Consider the following 22,574-nt stretch of genomic DNA (forward strand, 5'->3'; position numbering starts at 1 on the left):
TCATTAAACTCATATAGTCACAAAATTCAAAATAGCAAACAAAAATAGCTTTCTGTGCTTAGCCACTTTTAATAAAGGAACTTTAAAAAAGGAAACAGAGACCCCCATCTAATCTGGGAGCCATTTAGGCAAGCAAATATTTAATAAGAAAAAGGACAGCATTAAAAACTAGAAAAGCTCAAATTATGGAAAATGCCTTTTCAAGTCCTGATATGCAATTTTGTTTGCACAGGAAAAAAAACATACATTGTATTCACTTAAAAACCAACCAACCAACCAACCAAATCTGAGTGTTTATCCTTTCCTCAAATGAAATCTCCTGTCTAGCCCTCACTTAATGACTGCATACCCCTCACACTACAGTATGTCACCTACACTGGACCAGTGTCAGTTCAACTGCTTTAGTGTGAAGGCCTCTAGATTCATATCCCTCTCTACCACCCACCATTACCTTAGATGTTTGCACTACCTTATAATGAGTTATTACCATAGTCAGTGAGATTGAGAATTTCAGGTCTCCAAAGATGATTATATACACAATTCTGTTTTATTGCACAGTTCACAATACATAGCATGTGATTACATAACCAACCATAAGTTAAGATGAATATTCACTACTGAGACAAAAACACCCAACTTTGTCCCATCCAGAAATGCAACAAATAAGACAAACATCTGTCACCAAATAAAGGTTGTGTTTAGTCTGTGGTGCAGTCCTGAGGGCTCATACCACCTGTTTTAAATACAGAATCCATACAGATTTCTGGTAGCATCAGACACAAAGTATAGGAAGCAAATTCCAAAGTGTGCTGTGCTCATGAGCCATCTGTGCCACGTATGTATGGCAGAAAGGCCACTTTTAAAGCTTTTCAGATGAAGTTATTCAACATAGTTTGCCTTTTCAAAATTATTACACTAGTTTACAGTGAAGGTAAAAACAATTGCTAGAATCTCTTACATAATACATAACTTTTTTCAAAGTTCAGACATAACATTTGGCTACCATAAATTCTGTTCAGTCTTTTGTCAGATTTAAGGAGTCTACAGAATAACACAAAATCATTCCTGGTAATGTACTTGCTGTAGCGTCTTCAAAGATGTAAAAGGTGACAAGAAAATCCAAAGATATTATACAAGTTAAAAACAATACAAATGTTTTTAAATGCCATATATTTGAGACAGCAAAAACCAAAGCATATTCCTTAGAATTCACAAAAGTGCTTTTGAACTTAGATTTCTACAACCTGCATGGAGTGTAAAGAAAAACGGAAATACTGTAGGGTGATAAAAAAAAAAGTTTTGGTAATGGATGATGTTGACGGCAGCATAACATTGTGAATACCACTGAATTGTACACTTAAAAAATGGCTAAAATGGGAAACTGTTATATATATATATATATATAAAGCTACAATGAAATAAAGTGGTGGCTACCAATTGGAAGAAGAAAAAAAAAGGAAGCCCATACAACCAAGGCCTAATGGAGTTCATTCCCAAGACCACAGCATTACCCCAGGCTGACTCACTTGCCATGTACTGGGCCACCCCGGCATGCCCGTGCATACTGAGACACACAGGCATGAATGAGGGAGCTGGGCACCCCAGAGCCTTCCTCATTCATTTCTGAAACTCAGCTCCTTTCAAATCTTATTTAATAAGCCAAAGGGTGCCACTAACATTTATTTGGTGTCAAAATTTTCAGAAATCTCTAAATCTACATCTTGGTTTCTAAAATAAATTGCCATTTCCAGCACAAAACTGTCAAAGACAGCCAAACACAGCTGCTGTAAAGCTATTTAGCTACATTAGTGTCAGACAAGTGTTTGATAATGTTTTCCAATCCTTGAGAGTTATAAGATACAGCAGTTAGAGGTAAACAGTTCTTTTGGACTATATGCCCATAATCTTTGAGTAAATTATCAATTGAGACCCTGATTTTATTTTGGTGGGAATATGCACATTTTCACATGCAGTTATCTAGAAATATGAAAAACTGGTAAGAAAGCGAATTTCTCTATGCCATGCCAAATGCTGGAAAATAATTTGAACTATATTTTACACATGGGTTTTCAAAAGGTAATAAACCACTTCTCCAGGATGTTTCTCATTTTATTATTTATCTGACTAGTATATAAGATATTTAGCTTTTTTATCTGAAATACTGTGAAATGATTCCTTTGACAAAAATTTTCATCTGTATTAGGTAAGGAGTATACTGGCTATTGCCAACTCCTAAATTTTAATAGCTTTTCAAATAAATCTTATGCTCCCAAACTCTTATTTTAATGATACAATTGTAAACGTGGGTTCCCAAAGTGTCAAAATTGTAAAATCCTCTATTTCTAAGCGTTAACATAAAAAGACAGCTAACACTGTGAGGTGGAAACTATCTTGAGTTTTTTCCCCTCCTGCAACATTTAGAAACCAAGGAGGGGAAAATCTGGGCTCTTTTTAATAGACTTTGAAAATAAAATTTTATGGAAGTGGTTTTATCTTAGAGAACAATCCAACAGAACAGAATAGTCAAATATGATAAACTAATTACCAAGGAAAAATCAAACACCAAAGACTGTTGGCACCAATTCAAAGAAAGCTAACTAGAGTTTGATTTATATGCAATTAATATGAAACTTCTTAACAGGATCAAAGGCCTATAACAAAATTTAAGCCCATATTTTGGCAACAAAATAAATGAAATCAATATGAGGATGCTTTAGAAGGGTTTATGGTCACATTCAGAATGACATGGAAAGCTTTCAAACTTAGAAAGCAAAATGGTTACCTTTCATTAGCTGCTTGATTCTACCGTGCCTAAATAGAAATTGTCTGGATAATATCTCAATAGGCGCTTATTTTCAAAACTATTATAAGCTATTTATTATGAAAAGCCTATCCTTCATAAGCTGTTTTTCTTCTCTGTTTTGCAATGTTCAAATGTGCTCAAGTTTAATGAAGACTATCCTCTGCATCTCTTCTGAAGAGCAGAGGAGAAATGGAGTAACCAAAGTAAGCCTAATAATTTGGGGGGGGGGGCTGGTTCTGAAAGTCTTTTCTCTGACTGGTCATGGCCAGTTATGTTTTAAGACAGATGATTAGATTGTTTTGGGGAAAAGAATCACCTTGACAAGTAGGTTTCCTGATAAAAGCCATCAGATAGACAGCTATTAATCAGACCATTAGCCCAAAACTCTTGGATAAAGATTTTTTAAAAAAAGAAAGCTTTCATTTTCCTATTGAAACCTTTTATTCTGTTGTTGCTGCTATGTAAAGAAAACAGCTTTGCTCATAGTTCACTGTACAATGGACTTATAACAACTCAGATGTGGCCAATTAGGAACTAAGCCAAAAAACCGCATTCTACTTAGGTGTGTCTGTTCAATTTATAAATGACACCTAAGTAAGGACTTCTTTCATATAACCTTTAACATGAACTCATAAGTTGCATTGATTATGCCCCAAGATATGAGGGATCGATGATAATTCAGATGGGCACCTCTGAAAAGGTTTGTCAGTTTCCTGTCCCGTTCTAGCCAGATTTTTTGGAAAACCCTGGGGAAAGATTGAAATTCCCCACCAATCTGAGACTGCATGCGAGTTTTTACAACATTAAGTGGAAAAAATAAGAATCCTAACATAGCACCCAGTAACCCTCCACAGATAAAATCATTGACCAAATGAGCACTGTGAGTTGTTGCAGTAGGCAAATACTCCTTAATGGGACCTCGAAGGCCAAAAAAGAGGACATTGCTGAATCCATTACGGAAAAGAATAGGCAACAAGCCTCGATAATACTCTCCAATTCCATGGGATTTCAGTGCCCTGAAAGCCTGATAAGTGTTTGTAAATTTGTCATGATGCTTGTGGTCTTGAAGCAATGTCTGAACTCTTTCAAATGGAGTGAAAATTGCTTCTGTTGTCCCTGCAAGTACTGCCGCCACGCTACGAGTTACAAACTCTGGGGTGCTGACATGCTTACGGAGAAGGCAAGTAAAATCCTCATACAGACCAAACATAAGTGCCAGAGTAGTTGTCTTCTGCATTAATGGGGGAAGGATTCCGCGATACAAGTTTCGGAATCCATCTCTCCTCAACTGAAGTATTGCATCCCGGGTTTTGATTCCATAGAGCTGTTGCCGAAAGAGGACCTTCTGAATAGGAAAAGTGATTGCTATATTGTTGAAAGCTGCACAGCAGCCACACAAGTAATGCTTCATTTCACAAACACCTGTAATATGAGGTGATATATCTTGTTTTGAAGATGTTATGATTGGTGGCCTCTTTTCATGGGCTTCTGAATCCATCATGTTGCTTAAGAACTTTCTTCTTCATGAAGGACTTTTTTAACCTATAAATAAATGACATTGGAAAACTTTTATATTTAGAGATAAACACATGGGAGTTTCCCCTAACATCCCCTCCAATTCCTGGACCCTATTACATTTTCCCTTTTAGACTAGATTGGTGGTTCTAAAAGTATAGTCAGAGGACTCAGAGGACCCTAGAGGTCCATGAGACCCTTTTGGGGATCTGGGAGTTCCTCCCTTTTCCAACTACATATCTGTGTGAGGCTGATTTTCTGCATATACTTCAACCAAAACAATAGACTGGATGCAGCAGCAGAAATGAGACTCCAGTTGCCTTTTGACATTAAAGAGATTTATAAAACTAAAAAACATACTCTTTTTTGTTATTTTGGGAAATAGTTATTTTTCTTAAAAATGTGTTCTTTATGTTAACATGTAATGGGTTAATCGTTATTTTTAAATAACTTAAAATTTTAAAAATTTTGTTTTCTTTTTTCTAAGACCATGAATATCAATCGATGTAATCCACATAAACCTTTTTTAGAATATAAAGGAGTTCTAAGACCAAGAAATGCTTGGAACTGCTGGACTAGTTTATATGTATTAGCTAAACTACATAATAGTATATATCCATTATCTTCCTGAAAGAGGAAAATGCACCAGCTGTACCATTAGTGCTGAAAAAAGATGTGAGGCCTAAATTTAAAGCCTTGGCCCACTGAATGAAACCAAGGCAAAGTCCAATCCCAAAAGAATATCCTATTCCTTAAAGTTTCACATTCCCTTTTTGTCCCCATAGATCTTTCCTTGCCATTCATCTAAATCCGATCTTTTCCAAATAAACAGATCAAATGGCTGGATCATCCAGAACAATTCCTAAATCCCAGAGACTGCCCTGAAAAGCACCTTTACTTTGGAATAGCATGGTAATTTTATTATATTTTAGGTCTATCAGGCTAAATATTTTAGAAGTGATTTTAATTCCTTAGCAGTAAAAGATCAATTTTAAGGGTTTCAGTGAGAAATAACAAAATAGGTCAGATGAACTGTCCAAATCTTTGACCTATGATAAAATGTACGTGATATACTTTTTGGAATAAAAACTGAGTTTCTTATGGTTTTCCTCCCCATACCACACATGTTCTGCTGTAAAGAGAAATGCAATCACTGCAAAGGTAAGATGAGGCATAGAAAAGAAAAGGCATCAGTCCTTGAAAAGCTTAAATCTGCAGCAGTCACAGATATGTATGATAAACTATGGAACATACCAAAAACCCTAATTCTCCTTCTAATAATATATTCTAAAGAAATAATATTTACACAAGATGTACACAGCTATAGGATAGTCACAACAATGCTTTTAATAGCAAACACTGAATAAAACAAAATACTCAACAGAAAGGGACACAATGTATAATGTATCCACATGATGGAATACCCTATAGACATTAAAAAGAAAACTCTTCCTAATGACATGTAACAGTATTATGGCACAACGTTATTTTTATCAAATATATACATATTAAAAAGTTAAGATGAGTGGATTGTCTATATTTTCTAATTCTACAACAGTGCCATAAATTCCTTTATATTTTTCAAGTTATATTTGTTTCAATCTATACAAATCTTTGTTTTCAAAACTTATGAACAGTGACAATGAAAGTCTAATTAGGATGGCAAAAAGCTAACAATGACAGATGAGACAAATTTTCAAAGTGGCTTTAGCAAACTGCTTTACCCCTCTGAGCCTCGGTCTCCACATTTATAAATGGAGGCCAATACCAATCAGCTTTTAAGATTAGACTGAAAATTGGTGTGTAAGTGAGGTTACCTAATGCCATGCTGGGAACATGATAAGCCCTGTGGTCATAGTGGACTTAAATGTTAGTCTTCCAATTTCTTTCCTCACCCTTCCTCTAGTCCCTGGTAACTCCCCATCTACTTTGTCTCCATAAATTTGCTTATTTTAGATATTTCATTTAAGTAGAATCATAATATTTATCCCTTTGTGTCTGGCTTATGCCACTCAACATGCTTTCAAGGTTCAAAAATAGAAGCATTATCTCAGAACTTCATTCCTGTTTATAGCTAAAAACATTCCATTGTATGGATATACCACATTTTGTTTGTCTAGTCATCTGCTGATGGGCATTTAGGTTACTTCTACCTTTTGGCTATTGTCTTAATTCTTTTTAATAAAAAATACATATTTTTTATCTGTTTTATTCAATCTTATGGTATGACACTGTCAAGAAAAGACTTATTTACCTTTGTTGGGAATTTTTTTTTTTTTGCCACCCAACTTTTTATTTAGAACATTTTCAAACCTATAAAAATGTTAGATTAATACAATGAATATTTGTATCCCCTTTTCCTAATTTACCAATTGCTATTTTACCATTTTACTTTACATTTTTATATGCATGCGTACACACATACACATATAATTTTTTGGTGAATTATTTAAAGTAATTTGTAGATATTCTGTCACTTCCAAGTACATTTAAGGATATTCTCTGACCAAATCTTTTTACACCTAAGGGAAAAATAACATCTAATATGTCTTCTATGCTTTTTACACTGACCTATACTAAGAGACTTAATTAAATCCAACCAACTTATTCAACTCCTGTAATGTCCCAAGCACTCTGCTACACATCAAATATTACATAGATAGCTAAGACAGGAGATCAATCAAGCAAATAACTATACTACTGTGTGAGAAATGCAATCACAGAAAGATGTACAAGGTATATAAAGGCCAGAGGGTCATTAAATAGCTGAATAGAGGGAATGACAGGGCAGAACATGATCTCTGGGCTGAGCTTTGAGAGCTGAACAGGGTTTGCTATGTATATAAGAACGTAGCACAGGCCAAGGCCTGGGTCCTATGCTACAGGAGCAGCAGTATCACATTCATCAGGAATTGTGTATATCCTGCTGGAGCATGTGAGTGGGGGATGGACTGGTGGCCAATGAGCACAGAGAAGCAGGCTAGAACCCAATTTATATGGAACCCTCAAGAAAATCTCAAGATCCTTTTTGACACTACCAATTTTTTTTTTCCTTTTCATGTGAAGTAAATGGAATTATATTATTTATTTTGAGTGTGTTATGCTAAGATCTATGTGCCCTTTTCCCAGAAGATAGAGCATTCTAAGAAGAAAATATAACACCTGCACAATCCCTGGTCTAAAGTTTCTAGCTCTTTGGAGTTTGAGCTGGCTCGATGTCCACATTTCTATTAGAAAAGATAAACTTGCCCTCACTTGAATAGAGTTACAACTGGCTCAATTAAGTCCCTAAGGAGGTAATAAAAGGAGCCAGAAAACTTTTTACTCCTGCTTGTGCCCACCTGCTTGTGCCCACAGAGCTTGACAGTGTCAGGGTACAAACCTTTCATTGTCCCCTTCCATAACCAAGTTAGCCATAGCACTTCAGAGGCCCATAACTTTTTGTTCACTTGAAGAAACCTCACCTTTGAATCACTAGAAATAGTGGACTTTATCTGAATGCAACTAAGCGCAATCATGGATGGGGATAAAGGGATAGTAAAAACTGTCCTCTGGGTATTATGAAAAATTGTTTCACTACAATTTAAATAATAAAAGGCCTGGACAACCAGCAAGATGACGGCGGAGTAAGGAGTTCCTAGAGTTGGCTCCTGCTACAGGGCAGTTAGTAAACACCCAGAGCTATTTGAGCTAGCTGAAGTGCCTGTTTGGGGCTTCAGGAGGCCAGAAGGGCATCCTGTAACATCCTTGAAGGAACAAGAGGAAGAAACTGCCAATTTGCAGATAAGATTCGTACGTAGAGCACTCCACACCACGGAGGCTGGTGCCCATCCTCCACTGGAGGCACAAGCCACCTTGGGAGCTGTTCTGCGGCTGGAATTGAAAGCTCCATTTCCCAAAAACGGGGGGAGGAAGAGACAGTTGGGCACCAACTTCAGCTACTGATGAGTAAATTCAACAGGCTAAAGAATAATCCTGAGAAGAGCTGAAGTTTGAGCCTGCCCAAGTAGAGAGAGGCCGGGAGCCAATATCTTAATTCCACGCCTGGCACGAGGGGAGGTGGGGCAGACTGAGAACCACAGTGCTGGTGGGGACTGGCATCTTTCCATCCAGGTCAGATTGCAGGTCTAGCCTAGGCCCCAGTGCTAGCTCCGACAGGGAGGAAGTTGCAGGGACCTGTGCCAGCCTCTCTGGGAAACTGCAGGCCAAGCTGCAGAGGCCGGTGATTGCCCTACTCTGTTGGCACAAGCCACCCGAGGAGCTGTTCTGTGACTGGAATTGGAAACTCCATTTCCCAAAAACAGGGGAGGAGGAGATGGTTGGCTGCCGATTTCAGCTACTGATTGGTAGACTCGGATGGCTAAGGAATAACCCAAGGAACAGTGGGGGTGTGAATCTGTCAAAGTTGGAAAGGAAAGAGGCCAGTGGCTGCCATTTTGACTCAGCTTCCAGCCTGAGGGGAACCTGGCTCACCAAATATCACATTGCCATTAGGAACCGTTTCTTTCACCCAGATCAGCCTGCAGCACTAGCCTAGGCTTCAGCCCCACCTCTGGCAGGGAGGAGGCTGGCTAGCTCTGTACCAGCCTATCCAGGTAATGTTGGGTACCTTTGGCTGTCACAAACTGAATAATCTGAAGTCTACTGGGGCAACTGCGGGCATCTTGGACCTGTGCTGCATAAACTGCTGCCCACTCCTGCAGCTCCATCCCTGTCCCAGGCAGGGGAGAAGAAGCTTCATCAGTCTCTGTGGGCAACCACAGTCTAGGCCTGCACAACTTGGATTATTCCACACAACTGTGACTCTGTCCCTACCTCTGGGAAAGGAGAAAGTTGGGAGAAGCTTCATTGGTCCCTGGGGCAATGAGGGCAGCTTGAGCCTCCACAGTTTACAGCAGCAATTACATCCTTGGCTCCTACTGCATAACCAGCAAGGGAGAAAGGGCAGGAAGCCCTAAACTAAAGAGAAAAACTGTACCAAGAAAAAATATTCTAGTAAACCTGATGCCAAGATACCAACCAAAAATTACAATCCACACCAAGAAAAAGGAAGATATGTCCCAGTTAAAGGAACAAGATAAGCCTCCAGATGACATAAAGGAGTTGAAACAACTAATCATAGATGTTCAAACAAATCTCCTTAATAAATTCAATGAGATGGCTAAAGAGATTAAGGATATTAAGACGACACTGGATGAGCTCAAAGAATTTGAAAGCATGCATAGAAAAACAGCAGATCTAATGGGAATGAAAGGCACAATAAATGAAATTTAAAAAACACTGGAACCATATAATAGCAGATTTGAGGAGGCAGAAGAAAGGACTGGTGAGCTTGAAGAAATGGCCTCTGAAAGTGAACATACAAAAGAACAGATGAAGAAAAGAATGGAAACAATTGAACAAGGTCTCAGGGAACTAAATGACAGCAAGAGATGTGCAAACATACGTGTCATGGGTGTCCCAGAAGGAGAAGAGAAGAGAACAGGGGCAGAAGGAATATTTAAAGAAATAATGCTAGAAAATTTCCCAACCCTACTGAAGGGCATAGATATCAATGTCCAAGAAGCACAACGTACTCCCATCCAAAAAAATCTGAATAGACCAATTTCAAGACACATACTAATCAGAATGTCAAATGCCAAAGACAAGGTGAAAATTCTGAGAACAGCAAGAGAAAAGCAATGCATAACATATAAGGGATACCCAATAAGATTAAGTGCTAATTTCTCACCAGAAACCATGGAGGCAAGAAGACAGGAGTCTGATATATTTAAGATACTATGAGAGAAAAACTTCCAGCCAAGAATCTTATATCCAGCAAGATTATCTTTCAAAAATGAGGGTGAGATTAGAATATTCACAGATAAACAGAAACAGAAAATTTCTAAGCAAGAGACCAGATTTTCAGGTAATACTAAAGGGTGTGCTATAGCCTGGAAAGAAAAGACAGGAGAGGCCTGGAAGAGAGTCTAGAAATGATGACTGTATCAATAAAAGTAACTAAAAATGTCAAGAGTAGTGAAAATAAAATATGACAAATAAAACTCAAATAGTAATAAACTTAACCAACAATGTGAAGCACTCATATTCAGAAAATTGCAACCCAATGTTAAAAGAAATGAAAAAAGTCCTAAATAACTGGAAGAACATTCCATGCTCACCTCATGGATTGGAAGACTAAATATCATTAAGATGTCAATTCTACTCAAACTGATAGACAGATTCAATGCAATCCTGATAAAAAGTCCACTACCATTTCAAAAAATTGAAAACACAATAATCAAGTTTATTTGGAAGGGTAAGGGGTCCTCAATAGCCGGAAACATCATAAAAGGAAAAGCGAACCCTCATCTCTGGACTTTATGTCATACTACCAAGCTATAGTGGTAACAACAGCATGTACTGGCATAAAGACAGACACATAGATCAGTGGAACCAAACTGATGGCTCAGAAACAGACCCTTGTGTACAGTCAAGTGATTTTTGACTAGCCTGTCAAACCCACACAGCTGGGGCAGAACAGTCCATTTGGCAAAATGGTGCTGAAAGAACTGGATATCCATAGCCAAAAGAAGGAAAGAGGGCGTCTATCTCACACCTTATGCAAAAATTAACTCAAAATGGATAAAAAAACTAAAAATAAAAGAACCATAAAACTTCTAGAAGATGGGAAGCAGACTTGGCCCAGTGGTTAGGGCGTTTGTCTACCACATGGGAGGTCCGCGGTTCAAACCCTGGGCCTCCCTGACCCGAGTGCAGCTGGCCCAGGCGCACTGCTGATGCATGTAAGGAGTGCCCTGCCACGCAGTGGTGTCCCCAGCGCGAAAGAAAGTTCAGCCTGCCCAGGAATGGTGCTGTACACACAGAGAGCTGACACAACAAGATGACGCAACAAAAAGAAACACAGATTCCCATGCCGCTGACAACAACGGAAGTGGACAAAGAAGAACACGCAGAATAGACACAGAGAACAGACAACGAGGTGGGGGGTGGGGGGTGAGGGAAGAGAAATAACTAAATAAATCTTTTAAAAAAAAAAAAAAAGAAAACTTCTAGAAGAAATTGTGGGAAAATATCTTCAAGACCTGGCAGTAGGTGGTAGATTATTAATGGAGATAAGAGAAGACTGAGATGGACTAATAATGCTTAATGTACGTAGAACTTTTAATTAGCTTTACTGTAAAAACGTGGAAATGTATAGAATGGATGGTAACAAATAGTGAGTAATAGCTAGTTTTTAAATGGGGATGTGGCTGAAAATGGTAGTCTAGGTATGTAAATGCCAATTGACAGAATGCTAGAGAATAATCTAGGAACTGGATAGTAAACCAAGAGGTGAATGAGAATTGTGGTTGATGGTACAGATGCAAGTGTCTTTTGTGAGCTAGAATAATGTACATCACTACTGCAGGTTGTTGGGAACACATAGGAAAAATAAACTGGAAAGACCTATGGACTGTGTTTAGCAGTTAATAATATTTTTGCATATGCCAAAGATGTACTGTGTTGGTAATGGGGCAGTATAGAAAATATGAGCCAAATGTATCCTATGGACATGGTAACAATCAGATATTATCTTATCTGTAACAAATGTTCCCCCAGTGTGGTGTGTTGACAGAGGGGTGTTGTTTGGGAATTCTGCACATGTGCATGTTTTACAATTTTACAACTTCTGTCATAAAAAATATATTTAAAGAATAAGAATAGGGTGCGTTGGGGGGAAAACACACCAAACTAAGATAAGGACTATGATTAATAGTAAGATTTTGACAATATTCTTTCATAATTTGTAACAAACATGTCATGACAATGCAAGGTGTTAGTAGAGGATTGATGTATGGGATCCCTGTATGATGTTATGCATGTATGCATTTTAAGGTCATAACTTTTACTATATAGTTATTGTTTATGTATGTTCATAAAGATAATAATAATAGAGAGGGTTGGGGGAAAATACTTTGGTTAGTAGTGATATTTTGACAATGCTCTTTAATCATTAGTTAAAAAGATTTAACAACAATGTAAGGTGTTGGTGGTAGGGTGAGTTATGAGAGTCCTGTATGGTGTTATATGTGTGTTTTGTAAGTTCACAACTATTACTATACACTTATTGTTTATGTATGTTTGTGTGTGGGTTATATATTTCAATAAATTAATTTTTAAAAAAAGGCTCATAGACAGCCATTATTTCTAATTTAGGCAGGTTCTAATGCCGTTAGATTATGAAGTCACTGAGAGATGCCAAATAGTTCTTGGAGTCTGCCTGTTCATAGATCCACTAACAAAAAGGTAATAATGAAAACACAGTAGTAAATCACTTAAACATATAGATACTCTCTCTTCCGGTCTCACTGCCCTTACTCAGGCCCTCACTGTCTTTTGCCTGCACTGGGAAAAAACCTCTTTAACCAGTCGACCTGACTCTGGCCACACTTTCTCCATGCCACTCCCCTGCAATCCTTCATTTTAAAAATACACAAAAGAGAGAACACACAATTAAGTAGGGGGAAAAAAGCAAAGTGTAACTGTAACTATCAATGTATTCTGGAATCTTTTATCAGCACAAAGTTACCTCATTGTTTTGAATGGTTACATAGTATTCTATCAAACTTACTCCATCTCCTACTTATGGCCACTGATTTTTGCAATGTTGTACCTATACCTGGGTGATCTCTCACAAGTGTATCTCTCTGTAGGGTAAACCTTTAGAACGCCATTTGTTGGTTCAACGAGTAATACATGTTAAATGTTGATACTATGAGGCCAAATTGCCTCCAGAAAGATTATGATTTACATCTCCATTATGCACATGCGAGTACCAGCCTTTTTTTTTTTTTACCACTGCCCACAATACATATCAAACTATTCCTGCCAATCTAATGGGTGAAAAGCCTTGTTTTATTTTGTCATTTAAATTTCCAAATAAATTATGCAACTTATATTTTTACTGACCATTTAAATTTTTTACTGTAAAATGAGTTCACATATGTTGTCCATTTTTCTGTTACTTTTTTTTTCTTCTTACTGATTTGTAGGAGTGTCTTTGTAAACAAAGAAAATCAAATACTTGGTATATTATCACTTTGCAACAAATAATTTCCCCACTTCATCTCTACCATTTTTGTGAACTGAAGTTCTTAATCTTTTTTTCTCTTGGCTTCTAGGTTATGTCCCACTTAGGCAGTCTTCATTACTCCAAAGTTATAAACAAGTAATCATTGCTTCCTTCTACAACCTTTATGGTTTCATTTATCACTTAAATCTCTAAGGAATTTCCATGTAAAGAGTGAAGCAAATATTAAAGACTGCCAACATCACTGACTAATGTACTTTTTTTTTTCTGTCCACCAGTTTGCAATTTATCTTTGTCATAATATAAATACCCATAGGCACTTGCACTTATTTCAGTTCTCCATCCTGGTTCCACCAATTACCCATTATTTCTTCTCCACCAACAACCTGTTTTAACTGACTGTAGCATCAAAATATATTTCATTACCTAGGAGGGCATCCATCTTTACTTGCAACAGAAGTATCAGAGTTTTCCGGCTCTCACACTTTGTTCAAGTAAACTTTAGTGTATTTTTTTAATATACCTTTCAAAAATCCTATATTTAAGAGTGGAAATAACTTTGTAAACTGTCATTTTATATAAAATTGTATCTTACTTTGCAAGGACATGTCTTCCCATTACTCATTTCTTTTAAAAAAGTACAGGATTTAAAATTTTCTTCATATATTTAAATTTCCTTTACTGCAGTAACAATAACATATTTTGCATTTTAACCACTTCCAAGCAACAATTCAGTGGTGTTCAGTACATTTGCAATGTTGCTCTAATACTACCACCATTCAGAACTTTATCACCCAATAATCTCTTATGGTAGCACTGACCCACTCTTTGGTATATAGTAGACACTACTAATCACCCTACTTTTTCCTAGGTTCATGCCCACAGCAGACAGTAATAATCACTGTCTTCCCATGACAGACATTATTAATCAACCATTGTTTGCTCGACTCATTCTGAAGCAAACACTATTGAGCACTGCACGCTTTCCTAACCCTTTGGTAGGCATTAATTATTGTAGCACTGGCAGTCTTTTACCTGTGGCGGAAATTACTAGTTGACTGCTGTCCTCTTTGAGCTTTAGAATCCTTCTCAACATACACTCCTGGAAAGTATAACAAAGGTCTATCATATTGAGCCTTAAACCATCCCTTTAGTTATTGCTCATTGCCCCAGAACAAGATACTGCCTCTGAGACCAGCGTTCTTTATGGGTAAAGTGGAGGAAATTATCCCTTTTTTTGTAGTGTTGTTGGGGGCAGTTTGTTTTAAGTTGCTTTTTCTCTTTTATTTTTAAAGATTTATTTCTCCCTACCCCGTCACTGTTTGCATTTGCTGTGTCTGTTTGTTGTGTGCTCATCTTCCTTTTTAGGAGGCAAGGGAAACCCAATCTGAGACCTCCTGTATGGGAGGGAGGTACCTAACTGCCTGAGCCACTCCTGCTTCCTGCCTTGTTGAGTCTCTCATTATGTTTCCCTCCTGTGTCTCTCGTATCAGCCCACCGTCTTGTCTTCTTTAGGAGACACCAGGAACTGAACCTGGTATCTACCATGTAGTAGACAGGTGCCTAATTGCTTGAGCCACATCTCTCTTTCCCCTTTTGAATGGGCTTGGCAGCCTTGTCAAAAATCAGCTGACCATAGATGTCTGGATTTATCTCTGGAGTCTCAATTTTACACTACTGAATACTAGTCTATATGTCTAAACTTATGTCAGTTCCACACTGTTTTAATTATTGTAGCTTTACAGAAAATTTCTGAAGTCAAGAAGTGTGAGTCCTACAACTTTGTTTTTCATCTTCAAGATTGTTTTTGGCTATTCAGAGCCCATTGCAATTCCATATGAATCTGAAGACTAACATTTTCCATTCTGCAAAAAGACTGCTGGAATTGTGATAGGGATTGCACTGAATCTGTGGGTCACTTTAGGCAGTATTGATAGGTTTTTTTTTAGTATTACTATCTTAACAACATTAAGTCTTTCAATGCATGAAAGCAGGATTCTTTCCACTTAAGTCTTTTTTCATTCCTTTCAGCAATGTTTTGTAGTTTTCAAGCGTACAAGTCTGACATCTTGATTAAATTTATTCCTAGATATTTTACTCTTTTAGATGCCATTTACCAACCTAGTTTCAGTAGTATACAAATTCACTATTCCTGTATGTCTGTTCCTTTATATTAATACTGTCTCAGATTCCATCTTTATACATTGTACATCCATTAACAGATTAAAATTAAAAAAAAAAAAAGCCTGTTAAATCGGGGAGTGACATGAGGGAAGCAGTTTCAAACCAAAAGTACAACACAGGACTTCATGTTTTCCTATATAATTACCTTTACCAATGTTATTTCTTCTTATGGCTTCAAGTTATTGTCAGGATCCTTTTATTTCAGTCTTAAGGATTCCCTTTAGCATTTCCTGTAAGCTTTGTGTAATCGTTCAGCCTGTTTATCTATAAATATCTTAATTTGTCCTTCAATTTTGAAGCATAATCTTGCCCAATATAGAATTCTTAGTTGACAATTTTTTTCCCTTAAGGACTTAAAATATGCTATCACACTGTCTTCTGGCCTCCATGGTTCTTATGAGAAATTAGCTATTAATTTTACTTGGGATTCCTTGTAGGTGACAGTGACTTTTCTCTTGCTGCTTTCAAAATCCTGTGTTTGGAGTTTGATAATTCCTTAGTCTATCTTGCTGGAGTTTGTTCAACTTCCTGGATATATTCCTCTTTCATCAGATTTGGGAAGTTTGTCACCATTATTTCTTCAAATCCTTTTTCTACCCCTTTTTCTTGTGTTTCTGGGACACAAATGATGCCTAAGTTGGCATGCTTGATGGTATCCCATAGGTCCCTCAGGCTCTGTTCTTATTTGTTCTGCTCCTCACACTGTACTTGCCTTGTCTCCAAGCTTGCCCATCTTTTCTTTTACCTGTTCAAATCTGTTGAATTTGCTTAGTTTTTCATTTCAATTATTGTACTTTGCAGTTCCAAAATTTGTTTAGTTCTTAGAATTTCTCTATTATGTTCAAATGGTTTCCTTATTTCCTTAAGTACTTTGTATATGGATTCCTTTATCTTATGAACATCTTTAAAGTAATTGATTTAATGTCTTTAATAGTTCAAATTTATAAGCCCCTCATCAAAGTTTTCTGGCAAACTCTTATACTCCTTTGAATGGATCATACTTTACTGTTTGTGTGTTAATTTCTTATTAGAACTGGATAGTCTTAAGTATTATATGTTGCTGTAACCTTGGAAATCTAGTTCTCACATTCATCTGGGATTACTAGGTTTTGTTGTTGTTGAGGTCTGCAGTCAATTTGTGACATTTCCAAACTGTTATTGTTCCAAATGGGAATGGAAAGAAAAAAGGCAGGAACAAGGGTATTGACTCTTCACAGCTCCTGTACCACTTTGCCTGAAGGGGCTGGAACAATGCCTGTCCTCACGGCCAGCTTCCCAGTGATCTGGAGTAGCTGATCAAAAGCTATGATGGCTGATCAGACCACATTTCCCAGGATTTGGGAGGTTTAGGTCCTAATAGCCCAACCTAGTACTAGCAAGCTGCACCATGAGCTGGGGCTGCAATCCCCACGACTGTCTGCCTTGTGGTTGGGGGATGGGAAATAGTAGCTGCTGCACAGAGGTTGAAATTCACTGATATTTTCCAGGCTCTTCCTCTAACTAGTCCCTGTATGCTGCAGTTTTCCACTAGACTCGAGTTTCAAAAATAGTTGATTTCTGCCAGTTCAAAAACTGTGGTGGAGGGACTGATTCCTGGAGCTCCCTACTCTGCCATCTTCCCACATTCCTCTTTATAGAGATATGAAATATATCTTATACCTAGGTATTTTACCTTTTCTATTGTGAACAGGCTCTTTCCTTCCTCATATTTTCTAAGAAGCTTTTGTCTGCATATGAAAAAAAAGCTATCAGTTCTTATGCATTAAAGAACCAGCCAACATATTGAATCCTCCTACTACTCAGATATCTGTGTGTGAATTTGTTTCAGTTTCTATAATATATCACTTACAAATAATTTTGCCTTCCCCTTTTTAACATATATCTTTCTTTCTCTTGTTATAATGGATTGGCAAATACCTTCTGAACAAAATTAAATCATGGTCACAGTGGAGAGCCCTGAATATTTCCTGCAATTTGTGGGCATTCTCTTAGGGATGATTAAGAATGATGCTGGCTTTCTGTCATCCGAGTTTTCACAGACCCAGTAGTTAGAGGATACACAGGGAAACAAGCCATCACAACACAAATGTGTTCACCGATTAAATGACCCATATAAAATGTGTTCCTACTCAAGTATCCCTCCCTATTTAAACCTAGCACCTATCCTGACTATCTTTTGGATTGTGATGCAAACAAACATGAAGTGAAGGATGCCTTAATAATGCTATTTTATTTCACCTAACAAATTATGGGAAAAAAATCCAAAATTTCATTTGGCATTCATTCTAAAGATTAGTTACAATTACAACTTAAACCCTTGCCCCCCTCATTATTTACTAGGAAACATTTTCCATTTAAAATAAGATTCCATTTTTCTAGTACTAATGTTCAATGATAAGGGCATCTTAATAAGTTTTCTAATATGTGAAAGAATATATATTTATTCCTGTTTTACTAAGGTTCAACCACCTCTACCCCTTCATACCACTACTGACTCAGGAATGTATCTTGAACTTTGGTCAAATGCTTTTAAGAATCTACTAAGGTAATCATATGGATTTTGGAGATGGAATTAGTATGTTTAAGAACACAGCCTCTAAACCTACTAACTACCTGGGTTCAAACCCTGACTCCCCCACATATCTACTGTGTGATCTTCAGCAAGTTACTCAATGTCTCTATGCATTAGTTTCCTTGTCTATAAAATAGAGATGTTACCTGCCTCATAGCCTGGCTCAATTAATTCAGTTAATGCATATAAAGCACCCAGGAGTGCCTGGAGCATAGTCAGAATTCAACAAAGGTGAGCTATATTTTGCTGTTGATGTACTCAGTCTATTACATCAACATATTTCTTGATAATGAATCGCCCTTGTAATACTGGGATGCATTCTACTTGGCCATGGTGAGATTGTCTTTTAATGTGTTGCTGTAATTCATTTGCTAATATTTAACTTTTAATTTTTACATAACTATTCGTAACAGATCAAGGTTCCATTTTAGAACGATCTTCATTAAGTTCTACTATCAATATTCTGTTGGCTTTATAAAAAGAATCTGACCTTTCCTTCTTTAAGCTATGGAATAATTTAAATGTTATATATACATATATTTTTTAAAGTTTAAAAGATTCACCTGTAATACCATCTGGGCCTGATGGTAGCTTTTTGTTATCTTTCCCAATTTCATCCATTGTTAATGTCTATTAGATTCTCTCTTCTGGAGACAACTGTGGTAACTGAATTTCCTAAAAACAAAACAAAACAAAACAAAACAAAACAAAACAAAAAAACCAGGTTCATTAGTCTTATAAAGCACTTGCTGTTTTTTAAAAGTGTTTCTAATTCTGTGTATTTGTGTCCCCTTACCTCTGAGCAAGCTAATTAATAAGTTTATCTATTTTACAACCCACCACCCTGCAAAGAACCAGTTCTTGAATTTACTAATTCTACAACTTTTCAGTTTTCAAATTTTTTATCTGTATTATCTTCTTCCTCCTGCTTTGTCTGGGTTTTTCATCTCCCTAATTTCTTAAGTTAGATGCTTATAATTATTTCTTTGTTTGAATGTCTCAGACTATACATTTTTCCTTTGAGCAAAGCTTTTTTAAGATACTGTGATTTTATTTTTTTTACTCTAGCTGCTTATAAGTATTCTAAAATTTTCAATTAGGTGGTTTACTGTTATTTGCAATAAAAAAAAAAAAAGTATGATTCCAGAATGTTACCTGTTCCCTCACTCCTAATGTGCTGAGGTTTTGAGGCACAATATACAGTTTTATTTAGTTTCTAAATGGTACCAGGGCTGGGGGACTGAGCCTGGGACCTCACATGTGGGAAGCCAGCAAACAGCACACAACCACTGAGCCACATCAGCCTCCCTGAGTTTGTTTTTTTCATTCGTTTGCTTGTTGTTCCTTTGTTTTTAGGAGGCACCTGGGACAGAACCCAGGACCTCCCACTTGGCAAGCAGGTGCCCAACCATTTGAACCCATCAGCTCCCATGATATGACCAATTTTTTTTTTTTTAAGACTTATTTATCTCCCCCCATCTCCATTTTTTTTGGTACTCTCTGTCCACTCACTGTGTGCTCTTCGTTTTCTGTTTTGTTTTTTATTTTGTTTTTAAGGAGGAACAAGGAACCAAACCTGGAGCCTCCCTGGTGGGAGGGAGGCACCCACTGGCTTGCCACCTCAGCTTCCCTATAATCAATTTTTAAAAGTGTTCCATAGATGCTTGAAAATAAGTTTACTAGGGTATGGAATTTGATTATTAATCACAGTGTACTATAGTCTTACTTATTTTGTCTTAATATTTCAGCTGATGAGTTAAAAACTCTTATTAGTACTATGTTTTCTAATATAATAACCAATTTTTAAAAAGCACAGAATTCTTTATAGCTACGTAATATTTTGCTCTTCTCTAGAATTTCAGAACCTAACAATGTCAAGATCCATAAAAACATTGAGAATGTTAAAGTCAATATAAGAAGATATATGTGCACATGACTACACAAAAATATTTTGACAATTTATGAATGTCAAAAACTTCATTTTCATAAATAAAACATTTTTAAAATTCTAAAAAGTAACCACCTACAAGCTGTTTAACTATATCAACAAATATTCTTTGATAAAACAAACCTGTTATTTATGTACCTGAATTTTGTCCATGTTCACTTTCAATTTTTCTGGAACAGCACATAAGTTCCAAAATTTTGCAAATTAGGGTTGATCTTGACTCTTTGTAATAGGACTGTTATTAAACAAATCACAAAATTGGCTAACTGGTGTTAGACAGTCATTTACTGACCATGGTATTGAACTAATTTTTAAATTTTTAAGAAAAGTTACTATATATTTCAACTTTCAGGTTAAAAAAATGAGTTTAGACACAGGAAAAAGGAATAGCATGAAATCCCTCCCATACCACAAATGCAAACTTTCCCTCTAGTTTGAACTTATACACCAGGATGGTGTGACTAGGTTCTTAATTCAGGAATAGAAAGAAGGGTAGTGTGCCTAATATTCTTTTGTGGCAAGTGGAGAGTGGAATTTTGCATGTTTACCTTGTTAACACAGACTTCTTTGTTAAACTGATCTCTATATTTAAACTTTGTAACACAGAATTATTTCCAATTTATTGCAAAACTTAATTACCATAACTTTACACTTGTATGCTACCTAAAATATTCTACATACTGAAGCAAAGGTAATAAAGTTTACTTTCAAGCAAGTGCCCTGGTAGTGTATATACTCACTGTAACAGACAGTCCATGTGGATCCATATGTGACACAAGCATAATGCTCTTTGTGCAAAACTGGGGAGAAGGTGATTGTTAATTCTCAAAGGATGTAAACTCCCACAAGTCAGCAGATCTGTTAGCACTGTGAACAAGATCAGCCTAGGTTCTAGTCCTCGTTATGACACTATCTTGCTACTACTATAAACACAAAGCAACGACTCTGAATTAAATAATTCACTTCTCTGAGTGCACTCTTATCTACCAAAGGAGAGACCAGATGACTCAACTCCTCCTAGAAGTAACAGCTTGTAATTTTTCCCTTAGATGCTCTGAGGGCAATTCCATTTCTATAAGGCCTAATGCACGTTCTGGAACCAACCACCACTTGACCTGACCAGCAGTCCCAGCACCTTTTGATTTTCACGGAATCCTTTCCAACCATCGCCAAAAGAAACTCAAAGTGGCAAGATCACTCTTTCACGGGCTTCTATTATCAGTTTACAGGTAGAGAAACGCGGAGGGCACTAAGACCAGCTGGGAAGAGCTGCAAGGGGCAAAATAAAGATTATGCCGAAAGGGGTAAATATGGTCCAGGCTTTTTACAGGTTCCAATTAGGCAAGCTTAAAACCAAATAATTGGTACTGAATTTTACAATTAACAATCGCACCCCACCCCCACCTCAGAAAGCCTTGCAGAACCGAGCGTCCCGTAACAACATGGTGTCGCAGAAAAGGCAGTGCCGGGCTTTGTGGCAGAACTCACCGCTCTCCGGGCGTCCATTTCCCCGATCTGTGAAAGGGGAGGTGGACAAAAATTGCTATAGCCCCTTCCGTCTCTGACACTCAACACGGTCAGAGCTCCCGGGGGGGGCTGGAGGCCGGAGTCCCAGCCTTCCGGGGGCAGAGGCCCCGCGCGGACCCGGCGCGCGGGCGCAGGCAGAGCCCGGCTCTCCCCGCCCCGCGGTCTGCGCGCGCCGGGGAGACGCCTCCCCACCTCCCGGCGCCGGCACGAACGCACTCCCCCCTCCGCAGGCAGGCCGCCAGCCCGGCCCCCAGCCCCCAGGGCAGGGAATTGCGGAACGGGTCATTCCGGCAGCCAGGCGGCGCCCCCCAGCCTCACGAACCCCCGCAGCCCGAGGCGGCGCCGGGAGGCGAGGAAATGACCCCCCAAACCCGCCCCGCCCCGGGGAGAGGGGCCGCGACCGCAGAGGCTGAGGCGGCGGCTCAGCGCGCGAAGAGGAGTGGGCCCCCCGCAGCGGCCGTGCCGTAAGACTCATGGCAGGGCGGCCTCCTCAGAGCCTTCTTCATACTCCCACTCTCGCCAACGAGAGACTGAGGGGACTCGCGTGCTTGTCTCACGCTGCAACCCACTCACCCATCGCCGCCGGGTCCGACCCACGCCCTGGAGCCGCCCGCCCGCAGGTCGGCGAGCGAGCGAGCGCCCAAGCCCGCGCCCGCGCACGCGCAGACCTCCACCGACCCCGGGCTGGCGGGGCGTAACGTGACGCGCTCGGCGCGGGCTCCGAGGCGGCGGCCCGCCCCTTCCGTCACGTGAGGGCGTGGTCGCGCGGCCGCCGCTCCCTAGGCGCGCGCCCGCGGTCAGGTGACGCCCGCCAGCTCCTCCGAGCTGCGGTTCCCGGCGAGAGGACAGGTAGACGATGGCCGCGCCATTACACCTGTCGTAAGGCATTAGGGCACCGCAAGCCAAATGCTTACCCGTCGTGCTGTCCGGCGACCTCACCGTGCCGGGAACA

General features: G+C 38.6%; 1 protein-coding gene across 23 annotated transcripts; it reads right to left on the reverse strand.

Moving 5' to 3' along the window:
- Positions 1-528: 528 nt before the first annotated feature.
- On the reverse strand, positions 529-22,305 carry SLC25A51 (solute carrier family 25 member 51). Of its 23 annotated transcripts, XM_058302109.2 has the most exons (10): positions 22,196-22,305; positions 21,584-21,610; positions 21,231-21,364; positions 20,836-20,962; positions 20,234-20,330; positions 18,711-18,822; positions 17,248-17,302; positions 14,427-14,493; positions 13,271-13,359; positions 529-4,345 (listed from the first exon to the last, which is right to left on the reverse strand). In XM_058302109.2, the coding sequence occupies exon 10, from the start codon at positions 4,302-4,304 to the stop codon at positions 3,411-3,413; it is 894 nt and encodes a 297-aa protein (XP_058158092.1). In that variant the 5' UTR covers positions 4,305-4,345; positions 13,271-13,359; positions 14,427-14,493; positions 17,248-17,302; positions 18,711-18,822; positions 20,234-20,330; positions 20,836-20,962; positions 21,231-21,364; positions 21,584-21,610; positions 22,196-22,305; the 3' UTR covers positions 529-3,410. The 23 variants fall into 23 exon arrangements, with proteins under 23 accessions (XP_058158092.1, XP_058158083.1, XP_058158095.1 ...); XM_058302100.2 differs by lacking the exon at positions 17,248-17,302; XM_058302112.2 differs by lacking the exon at positions 14,427-14,493.
- Positions 22,306-22,574: the final 269 nt, after the last annotated feature.

This window comes from Dasypus novemcinctus, chromosome 8 (assembly GCF_030445035.2).
Source record: "Dasypus novemcinctus isolate mDasNov1 chromosome 8, mDasNov1.1.hap2, whole genome shotgun sequence".
Classification (NCBI taxonomy): domain Eukaryota; kingdom Metazoa; phylum Chordata; class Mammalia; order Cingulata; family Dasypodidae; genus Dasypus; species Dasypus novemcinctus.